The sequence below is a fragment of the Pelodiscus sinensis genome, chromosome 27 (assembly GCF_052426305.1).
Source record: "Pelodiscus sinensis isolate ZL-2025 chromosome 27, ASM5242630v1, whole genome shotgun sequence".
Lineage (NCBI taxonomy): Eukaryota > Metazoa > Chordata > Testudines > Trionychidae > Pelodiscus > Pelodiscus sinensis.
Window position 1 is genome coordinate 5,398,511 of NC_143078.1, and position 14,665 is coordinate 5,413,175.

The 14,665-nt window shown below is 43.6% G+C and overlaps 1 protein-coding gene across 1 annotated transcript in view; it reads left to right on the plus strand.

Annotated features, from left to right (window-relative positions):
- Positions 1 to 262: 262 nt before the first annotated feature.
- Positions 263 to 14,665, plus strand: part of CD34 (CD34 molecule) — a 39,451-nt gene continuing 25,048 nt past the window's right edge. The window contains exon 1 of the mRNA XM_075910580.2: positions 263 to 543. Coding sequence (XP_075766695.2) covers positions 465 to 543 — 79 coding nt within the window. The 5' untranslated portion in view covers positions 263 to 464. The remainder of the gene's footprint in view (positions 544 to 14,665) is intronic.

Sequence of the window (14,665 nt, forward strand, 5' to 3'; positions counted from 1 at the left end):
TGGGTAGGTGATTTCACATTTTATGCTGCTTTTAAGTAGTATTAATTCAGGATAAAAGGGGAGTTTTACTTTTAACTACAGAAACCATATTATCTTCACTTTCAGTGTAATGCAAATTGTATGTCTCTCTTCATTTTCAAAGTAAAAGGAACCAGCTTCCATGAAAGAGTTAAGCATGTGTCATGTTTTAAAAAAAAAGGATATGGGGGAGGGAGGAAAGTTAACAATGTGATAGTGAGATTGCTATAAACTACTTAAGCTAGATCCAGCTTTGGACACACTCCACCTCATAATTTGGAACCACAAGCGTAACCCATGCAAGGGAATTCCACCCCATATGTTACTGGCCTCAAAGACTCAAACTAAAAGGCAGTTTGCACACTACTCAACAGAGCTGTAGCAGGACTTAAAAATCCAAGATTACTAAAGCAATATCCAGTTTTGCTTGAACATAATCAGCAGATATGTTGTTACTGGGAAGTTTAAAAGCAATGAAGAGGAAGCAGCTTTTCTGCACTATGTTCTGTGTTCTGAGCTTGATAGGTGAGTATTAAACATATAAAGGCTCAATTTATGGCTACTATATTCATTAAGCACAAAATAGAGTGGGGGGAGGGGGAGAAATGTGCAGGGCAATACCTCTCTGTATTACTGATCCTACTACCAGTCCTTAGATAGAAGGTAGAGAAAACAGTGTACTGTAAATGTAATGTATGTTCAATAAAATTGGAGCAGACCACAGATTAGATAGAGAGCATTCTATAGAGGACATTTTATGTAGAATAATGACACATCTCCTGATTCTCCAAAAAAAGCCAAAAATGAGTGTTCAGAACAGGAATTATTACTGCTTTAAATGGAGTTGAAAACAAAAATATGAAAGCATTCAATTAGAACCTAGGTTATAAGAAAGATGTAAATGTGTGGAATTCCACTAATGAATTCATATAACTTGTTGCTCTGTACTAGCCGGAAAGGACAGAGGTTTCTAATTTTCAATGATTATTTTATAGGAATTAAACACTTATTTAGTTTAAAAACAAGTGTAACTACAAAACCTGTTCTAAAAATCTGTCACTTCCCAAAAAAACTTTGCTTCCTCGGATGAACTTCTTGTTACCATGGGGAATCCTTCACCCACCCTTAAGTCATCCACAAGCAACAATCAGCACAGGGGGGAAGAGGAGAAGAGAGTAATTTTAAGGATTTTTGGTGCATAGGCCTCTGTTTTGCATAGGGTGCTTTTGTTGGATTTTAGTTTAAGCAATATTTAACACTTTGACATATTTTTGTATATTTGTTCTAATCTACTAAGAATCTTAATACTAATTAAGATTGGCATAATAAATTATTGGGGAACTTTTTTGTCTGAATATTCTATAAGCAGTACTAGAATAACATCCAAAATCCTGAAGTATCCAACCTACTTTGTTTTCACTTTTGTCAATGAAATGTGTGAGAATAGATTCTCTTAAATAGTCAGTTAAATTGTGCTCTTCTGTCTCTTATTTCATTGCTAATATTTCAGAAAGGAACAAATTCACTCCCTTATCAAGCTGGCACACAATATTGCTCACTTGTGCCATTTCATCTCACCTTCTAGTATGCTTTTACAGAAAGCCCAGTACAAAGAAGTCTTTAAAGTGTGTTTCAGCATTGTGTTACTGTCTGAGATGTGTGGTGAGCAAGGATTTGGTACAAGAGCTTTTGTCTGCAATTAGAAATCTGAATCATTTGTGCCATGAAAAAAGGCAAAGGCAAAATTAACAAGTGCTAGGGTTTGAGGGGGTTGTTTTTTGTTTGTTTTTTAAATTTTGTACTTATAATGGACTTTGAGAGAAAATACACATACTGTAAAATGTGTTGCCATTTATTAGCTAAGCCAATACTCTGCTCTGGTATGGGATTTTTAAATGCTTTGTGAATAGTTAATTTGCTCCCCATATGTCTGGCTGATAGATCTTGCCTACATATTGATGGTCATATCTGGGGTCAGGAAGGAATTTTTCCCCAAATCAGGAAGATGAGATTCCAGGGGGCAGTTTCCTTCCTCTGCCACACAGCACGGGTCACTTTTACTGATTTGAACTAGAGTAAATGGTGCACTCTCTGTAACCTGATGTCTTTAAATCAAGATTTGAGGACTTTGGCGACTCAGGCAGTAATTTCTGGCCCATTACTACAGGAATGTGTGTTGTGAGGTTCTATGGCCTGGAATGTGCCAGACATTAAACTAGAACATTATGAGAGTCCTTTTCTCCTTTAGATCTATAAGTCTATGAACACCCCTGTGTGAGGTAAATAAGTTTTAATTCCATTCCATAGGGTAAAATAAAGCAGAGGGGTTCTGAATACCTGCGTTTCTCATTGACTTCTGTTGGAGCTATGAGTGCCTAACACCTGTGAAAATAATTCCCTAAATGACATGTCTCAAGATTCCACAGTGAATCGGGTACACAGGTAACAGGAGTTCTATATCCTTGTTACTTACTTATTCCCTGGACAATGCTGCCTTTTTGGTGGCTTCTAGGACATGAACTTTCAGAACCAAAATATCATGCCTTTTTTCAGGTATCTACATCTTAGATGACTATATAAATTCAGGGGTACAATATCAAAAACTAGTTACTACAAAGAGTGGTCCTGGCCATCAATTTTTGAGCATCCAAGCACAAGCTCTATTGTATATTTGTAAACGTTGTTTTTCATTCTTCCTTTAAGACCTTCTATTTACTTGCTACCAGAATACTGTACTTGCTTTGGGCAGGGGGCTGGACTCGATGACCTCCTGAGGTCTCTTCCAGCCCTAGGATTCTATAAGCTGAAGCCTTTAACAACATTTCCATTTAGGAAAACTTATAGCAGGGACTGTGCAAAATTTGATCATTTGCAAGGATTCATACAAACACACTTTTTTGGTCAAGAGGCGATAAGGGTCTGGGAACCTCTGACAGGTTGTGATGCAGCCTGGGAGCTACTAGAATCTCTGTGCCCCTACCAGTTTAGCTCCAAGTTCAGTTATCACCCAGCATGACAGCAGGTGGCACTGCACACCCAGCTGAGTTACCCGAGTGCCTTACTTAAGCCACTAACTAGTTATTACTGGCTTACTATCTCTTGGTGCGTTGCAGCAAGATCTTTACCAAGGAGAGAGAATTAAGATTTGGTGCCATAGTATCTGTGAAATTAGCAATTGAGAATGAAACAATTCACATATTCTTTAGAATAAAAAAAAAATACTAACTTCAACTGAGCACCCTTTTGTGCCTATTCACATAATGCAGAACTCACGTTGTTCCTGTGGGTCAGGTGTGTTGATAAAAGAGAGACTGAAAGACATACCTATGGTGGGTGCTGTAGTGATATCAAGGTACAGGTTGAATGTCTCTAATCCAGAACTCTCTGGTCTGGCATGATTTCAGTTAGCGGGATGTCCACTTATCAAGGGTGTGGCCAAGTTTCCCATGGTCCCAAAAAGTTTGTTCACAGTCACCAGTCCTGACTCTGTTCTGTTATTTAGCTCTAATTTACCCCTAAATATCTTCTAAGGGCCCAGTAAGCAGTGGAAGCGTTGGTAATGCTGCTAGACAATATTGACGTCCTGTGGTACAGAAAATTGTCAGGTTTGGCTCCAGTGAGGTCCCAAGGATGCTGGACTAGAGAAGTTCAACCTGTACTTACTCCAGTAGATTTTCTGTCACATTGCTTCCTAGTCTGCTATAGTGTTGGAATAGAATTTTCCCCAACTTGTTTAAACATCTTCATTAAAGAAGGAACAATTTGCTACTTCATATATGGCTACGTCTTGACTATATCCCTCTTTCGACAGAGGGATGCAAATAAAGCACTTCGAAAGTGCAAATGAAGCTGGGATTTAAATATCCCGTGCTTCATTTGCATAATCATGTAATGGTGCTCTTTCGAAAAAGCGCTATTTTGAAATTGAAACCACAGTCTAGATGCAGTTCTTTCGAAAACGGGGTGCTCTTTAGAAAGATTTTTTGAGGTTTACAGGATCTTTCGAAAAAGCGCTCCATTTTTGAAAGAATCGTGTCTAGACTGTCGTTTCAATTTCAAAATAGCGCTTTTTCGAAAGAGTGCCATTACGTGATTATGCAAATGAAGCACGGGATATTTAAATCCCGGCTTCATTTGCACTTTCGAAGTGCTTCATTTACATCCCTCTGTCGAAAGAGGGATGTAGTCTAGACACACCCCTAGTTAAAAGTAGGACCCAGCATATTGCTGAAGACCTGCAACTTGTTACTGACCTCTGAGTTGTAGGTGTCAGCACTTCTCAGGGTCACAACCCAACTCAGATGCACAACTTTAACAAAGCAAACATCTCCTGAGCAATTTCCTTGCTGATCTCTCCCCTTGGCTTTTAATCTTATTTTCCCAGCAGCATTTCTCCACTCAAGAGCTAGACAATAGAAGAATGACTCTCAAAAGCTATGTGCATGTTGGCTGAAATAGCAAGCTAAGAATTCCCTCTTCCCCACTGACATATATTAAGTGGAAACAAAACCACTCCATGCTGTTTAAAGGAAAATTTGTTGACACATATTTTCAGACTCCAAAGTAAGATTAGAAAAGGTTCAAGGTAAAAGCAAATTCAGAATTATGAAACACATTACTTGAAGGCTAATTAGGAGTGATTCAGCACTTGTCTAATCTAAATATTAAGCTATAATTCAGATTTATTCATATAATAATTTGTAGTTTTTCCAAGAACTACTTTTCATGTATTTTAGATATGGTACTTAGGGTCTATTCCTGGCTCTGCCATTAACCTGTTTTGTTACATTGAGCAAGTTATTTCAACCTGATGCTTCAAATTCCCCATTTGTAAAATGGGGATAATGATACCTTTTTGCAAAGCATGTGAAGTTTATGTATAAAAAGCATGAAATAAGAGCTAAAAATACTACGGTGAGCTGACAGTCTGCAGCTAGGCTATATTTCATAGCTAAGCTAGTGGGATGCATTCCCAGCACCATGCCAACCTATGAAGTTTTAAAACCTTTGAACCACACTGTCTGAGCACTTTTGAAAATTAATTTTGAAGTAATTCACCCATGGTCTACGAGCAGGCACACAGTGGAGGCAGGATTAGAACCTTTTCTTCCTGAGTTCCCACAACGCTATCTATCCTTGCATGTGAGAAGCTGCCTTAAAATCAGAAGCCAAAATGTCCCATCCTCAAAGGAAGACATGTACGAGAATGCTGTGCATCCCTGGAACTGCTATATTTCAGCGGGTACTGCATGTAATTTGCATTTCATCTGATCCAAATGAAAGTTGCTAAGTGGAAAATAATTGTCTGCAAAATCTACTTGGTCTTTCTGGTTCATTTTTAAGATGAGTGCTTTTTTTAAAGGCTGGGAAAGGGGGGGTTTTACTTCAGTTTGTACATTCCAATTACACCATATAACAGGTAGAACAGGAGATCCCAATACAGTGCTGAGTCACTGGAGATGGGCAAACCTGTTTGTTTAAAATAAAGACTTTTCGCCTTTGACTTGAATCAAATGCTAATCAAAACTATTACATTTAGGAAAGTTTCTGTATGTTCAGATTCAGCTAGTGAGAAAAATAGAAAGGAGCATAAACTTTGTCAAATTAAGTGTAAAAATATAATAAGAAAAGACAAAAAGGAGTTTGAAGAACAGCTAGACAAAAACTCAAAAAGTAATAGCAAAATGTTTTTTAAGTACATCAGAAGCAGAAAGTCTGCTAAACAACCAGTGGGACCCTTGGATGATCGAGATGCTAAAGAAGCACTCAAAGATGATAAATCATTCCAGAGAAGCTAAATAAATTCTTTGCTTCAGTTTTCATAGCTGAGGATATTGGGGATATTCTCAAACCTGAGCCATTCTTTTTAGATGACAAATATGAGGCATTGTCCCAGATTGAGGTGTCATTAGAGAAGGTTTTGGAACAAATTCATAAACTTAACAGTAACAAGTCACCGAGACCAGAATGCATTCACCCAAGAGTTCTAAAAGAACTCAAATGTGAAATTGTGGAAATATTAACTGTGGTTTGTAACTTATCCTTTAAATAAGCTTCTGTACCTAATGACTGGAAGATAGTTAATGTGACGCCAGTATTTAAAAAGGGCTCTAGAGTGATCCTGGCAATTACAGATGGGTAAGTCTAACGTCAGTACTGGGCAAATTAGTTGTAACTATAGTAAAGAATAAAATTGTCAGACATATAGATGAACATAATTTGTTGGGGGAAAATCAACATGGTTTCTGTAAAGGGAAATCATGCCTTACTAATCTACTAGGGTATGTCTACACTTCCCCCTAGTTCTAACTAGGGAGGCAAATGAAGCATACGGAAGTTGCAAATCAAGCACGGATTTTAAATATCCCATGCTTGATTAGCATAATCGCAGCCAGTCGCCATTTTAAAATGCTGGTCGCCCGATTTAACTTGCCACATGTAAACGTGGTAGTTCGATTGGAAACCCTTCCAATGCAATGAGGAGTAACAGTTAATTCGAGGGAAGGGTTTTAAATTGGACTACTGCGTCTACACGTGGCAAGTTAAAGGGTGACCGGCATTTTAAAATGGTGACTGGCCGCAATTATGCTAATCAAGCATGGGATATTTAAATCCCGCACTTGATATGCAACTTTGGTATGCTTCATTTGCCTCCCTTGTTCAAACTAGGGGGCAAGTGTAGACATACCCTTAGAGTTCTTTGAGGGAGTCGACAAACATGTGAATAGAAGGGGTCCAATGGATATAGTATACTTAGATTTCCAGAAAGCCTTTAACAAGGTCCCTCACCAAAAGCTCCTATGTAAATGAAGTTGTCATGGAATAAGAGGGAAGATCATTTCATGGATTGAGAACTGGTTAAAAGACAGGAAACAAAGGGTGGGAATAATGGTAAATTTTCAGAATGGAGAGGGGTAACTAGTGGTGTTCCCCATGGGTCAATCCTAGGACCAATCCTATTCAACTTATTCATAAATGATCTGGAGAAAAGGGTAAACAGTGAGGTGGCAAAGTTTGCAGACAATACTGAACTGTTCAAGATAGTTAAGACCAAAGCAGACTGAGAAGAGCTTCAAAAAGATCTCACTAAACTAAGTGACTGGGCAACAAAATGGCAAATGAAATTTAATATTGATAAATGTAAAGTAATGCACATTGGAAAAAATAATCCCGACTGTACATACAATATGATAGGGACTAATTTAGCTACAACTACTCATGAGAGAGATCTTGGAATCACTGGGGATAGTTCTCTTAAAACATGTATTTAGTGTGCACAAGCAATCAAAAAAAGCAAATAGAATGTTAGGAATCATTAAAAAGGGATAGAGAATAAGACAGAAAATATCTTATTGCCTCTATATAAAACCATAAAACGCCCACATCTTGAATACTATGTACAGATGTGGTCACCTCATCTCAAAAAAAGATACATTGGCATTGGAAAAGGTCAGAAAAGGGCAAAAAAATGATAGGGGTTTGGAACAAGTACCATATGAAGAGAGTGTAAAAAGACTTGGACTTTTTATCTTAGAAAAGAGGAGACAAAGGGGGAATATGATAGAGGTCTATAAAATCATGACTAGTGTGAAAAAAGTGAATAAGGAAAAGTTATTTACTTATTCTCATAATATAAGAACTAGGGGACACCAAATGAAATTAATAGGCAACAGGTTCAAAAACAAAAAAAAGGAAGTTTCTTCACTCGGTACACTGTCAACCTGTGGAACTCCTTGCCAGAGGATGTGGTAAAGACTAGAACTTTAACAGGGTTCAAAAAAGAGCTAGATATATTAATGGAGGTTGTGTCCATCAATGGCTGTTAGCCAGGATGGGTAGGAATGGTGTCCCTAGCCTCTGTCTGGAGGTGGGTGACAGGGGAGGGATCACGTAAGGATTATCTGTTGTGATCTCTCCCTCTGGGGCATCTGGTATTGGCCACTGTCAGCAGACAGGATGCTGAGCTAGATGGAGCTTTGGTCTCACCCAGTATGGCCATTCTTACGTTGTTAATGTGATTTACACATAGTAAAATATTACATGGTGTATATACATTAAAAAAAGGATTAAAAGTGCAGTGAATTGTGCTATTAGAACGTCTATTAAAATGTGTACCTAGTGTACTAGTGCAAGACCCTGTCTGTTTTTGTACCTGATGTAAGCTATATACATTTGTACCTATGAGTGTAGGGCTGCAACCACCTTTTCCTGCATATGATCATCCTCAAGTAGCTCTATTCATCTACCAAGAGCCTTCAAAATAAAGGAGATGATGAGCAGAAAATTGGTGAGGCCAAGGTGGAATGGTAATTCAGGTTCAACTTCTTCTAGAACACTGATTGTCAAGTACGCAAGCCACATGGATCATAGATGCTACCTGAGAAATCAGGTTCCTAAGCTGGCTCTTTAAGTCAGGCTATGCAACAAGGCAAAATCCCTCCTTACTGGCTCTAAGTGTTGATTGGGTGCCTTCTGCTCAAGGCTGACTGCAGTGATGTCATGGTTGGCATTGTCAGCCCTCCTCCTTTCCACATTCTCTTTGGCCTTTTTCCTTTGTGTCATTCGTGACTGCAGATCCCACACCCATATCCTGTCTGGGGCTGTATGGAAAGGGGGGAAAAAGGAGGAGGGAATTTATCAGATATTTCCAGAGCAAATGGAGTTCCAACCACTTGAATTTCTGCCACATGACAGGAGAGGAGTAGAACTAGAGCTTTATGAGTAATGTAGCTCGGCATCCCCAAAGCTGCTGCTTATTAAAGTTGAATAGCTTAATGAAAGGCAAACATTGACATGTGGCTCGTGCAGTTGTAGTTCAGTTCTGCCCTCTTTCTCCACAGCTTCTCCATTCCGATCAACACACTCTGTCTCTAGCTAGTCCACATCAGTTGATTGAGGCATGCAGGGCTCGGGCTAAGGGGCTGCTGAACTGAGGTGAAGACATTTGGGCTTTGGCTGCAGTCCAAGGCCCAGGTTCCAGAGCTCAGCCTGCAGTGTGAAGCCAAATGTCTATATCACAATTAAATAGCCCCTTAGCTCAAGCCCCATGAGCCTAAGCCAGCTGGCATGGGCTAGCCACAGGTGTCTAATTGCAATGTAGATGTACACTTAAAGGACCAGGAGCTCCTAAATGCTCATTTTAGTTCTGCCCTTGTGGCGTTAGTTATGTGTCATTAGAGTCCTTCCTCAGTTTGTCTGTCTGTAAAATTGGGCTAATACATACCCTGCATGGTTTTTGCAAGGATTAATTAGTTGAAGTCAAAGGTATTAAAGCAGAGATGGATGCCAAGTGATTTCAAAAAAATGAGGTGTCCTGTGGCACCTTAGAAAATAACAGGTTTATTAGAGGATAAGCTTTGGTGGGGAAAAACCCACTTCACCAGCATAGGCATGCGCACAGGGTGTGCCTGGGCACACCCTAATGCGGGGTGAACTGGCAGACGGGCTGGCTGGAGGAGGAGGGTTGTAATGGGGCAAGCCCATCCCCCCTGCCTCTGCAAGAAGACACCGGCGGCCACGGCATCAGAAACTGCGCAGCCCGGCATGCCTCGGTGCTGCTGCGCGTGCTCCAGCGGCCCGTGGGCACTTCAAAAGCCGGGGCCGCACACCATGGAGCCGGTGGAGGATGCGGGAGAGCTTCAGGTAAGTATGCCCCCTCCGGCTGGCCACCCCCTCCTGTGTGCAACCACACAACTCCCCCACCCCACCTGTATACCCCCCACTGCCGGCCACCGTCCCCGGTGCGGCTCTAGAGACGGCAGAGTGGAGCCGCTCACAGGGGGAGGGTGCAGCCGGGCTCCCTGCGTCGCCAGGGCCACTCACCCACCTGTGCCCCAAAGGCCCATCGTGTGCCCCAAGCCCGAGAGCTGCCCCCTCAGTGCCGGGACCCCACAGCCCGGGGTTTCGCCACTGACTGGGCCGCGCCGTGCCGGAAGTACTGCCTGGCTGGGTAGGGCTACAGCAGCTGCTCCTTGCACGCTGGGCTCAGCCCGAGCTGGGCTGCTGGTGGCCAGGCTCAGGAGCTGCCCACATGGTGGGGGCCCGCTGCTCAAAGCCCACCCTAGGAAAAAATACCAGCTGGGAGGGAGGCGGGGCTGGCCAGGAGGAGGAAGGGATGGGGCTGGCTGGGGAGATTGGGAGGGGGGCAGCACCAGTAATCCGGGGAGATAAGGGGGTAGCGCGGCTGGCTGGAGGAGATGGGGGGCGGAGCGGGAGCAGGGGCAGCGTGGCTGGCCAGAGGAGATAGGTAGGAGAAGAACTGGCCAGCAGGAAGCAGGGATGGCCGGGAGGGTGCTGCGGGCAGCAGAGCTGGTTGGGAAGGATCGGGGGAAGTTGGCCGGGGGTGGGAGGGGAGACTGATCCGGGCACATGCTGATCCCCGGGCGCTGTCAGTCCCGTGCACGGTCCCGGCAAAGCGCAAGTGAGTCCGGCTGCGGCTCCACAACATGCTCAGGAGATGGGACAGGGCTCCTCCTCCCCACAGCATCAGACTCAACCAGGAATCACCAATTCGGCCCCATGCAGCTTGCTCTGGGGAGCTACATTTCCTGGGCAGGTGGGATGTTGAGCCTGGAGGATAAATGTGGCTTCCGGTGCCTCCATGTGCGGGTCCCTCCCAGAGCATTGAGGCTTCAGGCTCTATGGTTACTATAGTCTCATGTGTCTCTTGGAGACCTTTCGCCTTGGAGACCTTAGCCCTGGGCCAGCAGCTGGAGTGACTCCACAGACTCCAGCCCCGCAAACTGGAAGGCAGAAGGTTGGGGAGGGGAAGGGGGAAAATAGGGGGAAGGGATGGAAGAGGAAGGGGCTCGTGCTGAGGGGAGGGGGGCAAGGCAGGAGAAGAAAGGGGCAGGCACCAACGGACAGGGTGCAGGAGAGACAAGTGCCAGGGGACCAAGTGGAGACAATGAGGAAAAGGGCAGGAGGGAGGAGGTGTCAGTGGGAGGGGGGACAGGGTGATGCTGGGAGAGGAGAGGGTAAGGGCACTGGGGGGCTAGAGGAGGGAGGAGGAGGTGTTGGGAGAAGGCTTGAAAGAAGGGGTGAGTATGAGGAAGGCGGGGATGGAGCAAGTCATGTGTGAGGGCACAGGGGCTTGAGAGGAATGGGGGCAGAGGGTGGTGAAGGGGTGGGCAAAGGGGCAGGGGCAGTGAGTGAAGGGGGAGGCACCAAGAAGGTGCAGGGGTAAGGGAAGGTGCAGGTGCCAGGGGATTCTGGGGGTGAAGCAGACAGGCAGACACCTGCAGGGGAGGGACCAGCACCAGAGGAGAGAGGCAGGGCAGGTGTGTTAGGAGAGGGGATGAGGAGGGATAGCTCACATGATCAGAGTGGGGCTACTGGAGGAGTGGGCACAGTGGGGAGAGAAGGGCTGGTAGAGGGGGGCAAGTATCAGGAAGGCTAAGGGCAGTGAGAAGGGCAGGAGTCAGGACAGCAGAAGAAGGTGATGGGGACTAATTTGGCTACAACAAATCAGGAAAGAGATCTTGGAGTTATCGTGGATAGTTCTCTGAAAACTTCCACACACTGTGCAGCGGCGGTCAAAAAGGCAAATAGGATGCTAGGAATCATTAAGAAAGAGATAGAAAATAAGACACAGAATATCTTACTGCCCCTGTATAAAACTATGGTACACCCACATCTTGAGTATTGTATACAGATGTGGTCTCCCTCACCTCAAAAAATATATTTTGGCCTTGGAAAGGGTTCAGAGAAGGGCAACTAAAATGATTAGGGGTTTGGAACAGGTCTCATATGAGGAGAAGCTAAAGCAATTGTGACTTTTCAGTTTAGAAAAGAGGAGACTGAGGGGGGGATATGATAGAGGCATATAAAATCACGAGTGGTGTGGAGAGGGTGAATAAAGAACAGATATGGGAACTAATGAATAAATGAACTAGAGAACACCAAATGAAATTAAAGGGTAGCAGGCTTAAAACTAATAAGCGAAAGTTCTTCTTCACGCAGCACATAGTCAACCTGTGGAACTCCTTGCCAGAGGAGGCTGTGAAGTCTAGGACTATAACAGAGTTTAAAGAGAATTTCATGGAGGTTAGGTCCATAAAAGGCTATTAGCCAAGGGATAGAAATGGTGTCCCTGGCCTCTGTCTGTCAGGCTGGAGATGGATGGCACAAGACAAATCGCTTGATCATTGTCTTTGGTCCACCCCCTCTGGGGCACCTGGCGCTGGCCACTGTCAGCAGACAGGCTACTGGGCTAGATGGACCTCTGGTCTGACCCAGTACGGCCATTTTTATGTTCTTACATTGGGGGCAGCAGGCACCAGGGGAGCTGATGAAGCAAGGGGAGGAGACATGGCAGCAGAGGGAAAAGGTAGAGGTTTATAAGGTATTTATTAGTAACTTGGGTGCCACAGTGGCACATCCAAACAAGCCACATGAACTCAGTACTGGTGCACAACACAAAAATCATTCTGCTCAATGGAGGAAACTGAGAGGGAACTCTTCCCCCAGCCTCTCCGCTCCGAGTTACTGTCACTGTTGGGTTAATGCAATTACAGGACAGTTGCATGAGGGAGGTTTGGTGAGGGCCAAACTAATCCCTATTGGTAGAAGGATGGTGGGAAAAGTCCTTGGGGGGGGGGGGTCACATGACACCTTTTTTTTCTGGTCATGTGTCCATATTGCCCCGAGAGTGTTACCTCCAGAGGTGTGGCTAATGGGAGTCAGGGGGTGTGGCTAACAGGGGTCAGGGACATGGTTAACAGGGGTCAGGGGTGTGGCTAATGGGGGTCAAAGTACATTTTTTAAAAATTCTTTGGGTGCGCACCCTAATGACATGTGCTTCGCATGCCTATGTTCACCAGATGAATGGTGATTTGAAGATGAGGTGTGCTATACAAAGACTAATTAGTACCGTCATCACAAACAGGCAGCTATTTCCACAGGTTGCACATTAGTCATTGTGAAGATTCAGATGAGAGGAAGAAAACCCTGTATTTAACTGACTTATACACTACATAACAACATACAAACTGCTGAGACTTTGCCTAGTGTTGATCTGAGGCTGTTCCTTTGCTACAGGAGTGGGGAACCTAAGGCCCAGCATTCATCCCACCTCTGAGGCTCCTGGCTTCCCCCCCTCTCCTCCCCTCCCAGCTCTGGGGAGCCTACACTAGTGCTCCAGTCCCCCCTCCAATTCTTTTGCGAGGCTGGAGCACACAAAATCCACTAGCCCAGGCTCCCCTAGGCTCTGGGGGTGTATAGAGAATGTGGGGAGTGTCTTTCTCCTCAGTTGAGGGCCATATCAGTGAAGACTTTTTTGTTTTTGTTTTATTTCTCATGTGTGTGCAGCCTCTGACTGATTTTTCTATGGGTCAGTGGCCCTAGACCCCAAAAGATTCTCCCGTCCCCCTTCGCTTCACCATACGGAGCTGGGTGTTGAGTAGGGCTGGGGAACAATGGTGCAGAACTCCAGTGGGAGTGATGAGAGTCAATTCATTTGTGTTGAGTTTATGTTGTTGCTTGATTATTTGATTTGATCTGGGTTAAGTGACAGGTAGGTTTATTGATTATTTTTATAAAATGGTCAAGGATGTCCAACGCACTGGATGAATATTCTTTTGTCGTAGTATAGTGAAAAGGTCAATTAAATAAATATTTGTGAAATCATGTCCTCCACACAACTAATTTGGAGATGATTCCCTTCTGTGCTAGATTTCCTAAACACTGATTGCTTTATGTTAACAGTTTTATTTGGCTTAAATTCTCATTCCTTTAATACTAATAAATTCACACAAATTTTGCAAAACCAATAAGAATGTCCTATGCGATAAATGATTCACGTTTTTAATGAAGTGCCACTTAGGAGTCATATCCCCATTCCCACCTGCATTGTTAGAGATATCTCGAGTCCTACAGCTGCAAAACCTTTTGATACTTGCAGTATTAAAATGGTTGCTTGTGCTGGGGAGTGGAAGGGAGGAAGGGAGTCTTCTTGTAATAAAATGAAGCAAATCCAAAGGCAACTTAAGGTGGAGGAAGATCCAGTCCTTGTTTTATGATGCACACTGATGCAAAGATTTTGGCCAAACAGCTTTGATATTTTTATAAACATCTGGAAAAGTTCAAAGGTGTTTGTTTGGGTGGTTATGGCACTTTGGGAAGTCAAGTTCAAGGCATGATGTCATTTTAATGAGGTAAAGGTTCCTGCTGATGTCCATGTAAATACAAGGCCTTATGAAACGGGGAGATTTAACATTACGTTAATTATTATTCCGGGCATGGAATCATGTCTTCTGGTTTTAATTTATCAGGAAAACTCAGTGATTTAACTCTTTTGAATTGGCTCTTTCCTGGAAAAGGATATCTCTTTCATCTAAAAAGAAAACCTAGATCCAATACCCTTATACAGTGCAACGATTCAGATTTGGATGTGAGCTTTGCAGCTCAGTCCCACCTCTACTTTTAAATTGTCATAGAAGTGTAGTTCATTGGGGGGGGGGGAGGGAGAGATTAGTTAAAGGCTGGTAATGGGGTACAGGAAAATGAATGTCACAGTTGGATTTTTGGGGCTAGAGACTTTGAGAGGTGATCAGCATCCATGCAGCATGATGACCTTTTCTAAAAATCTTCCTACTTGCTCTGGTAACTAAATAGGAGATGAGCTCTTAGGAAAATCTGGCCCCAGGCT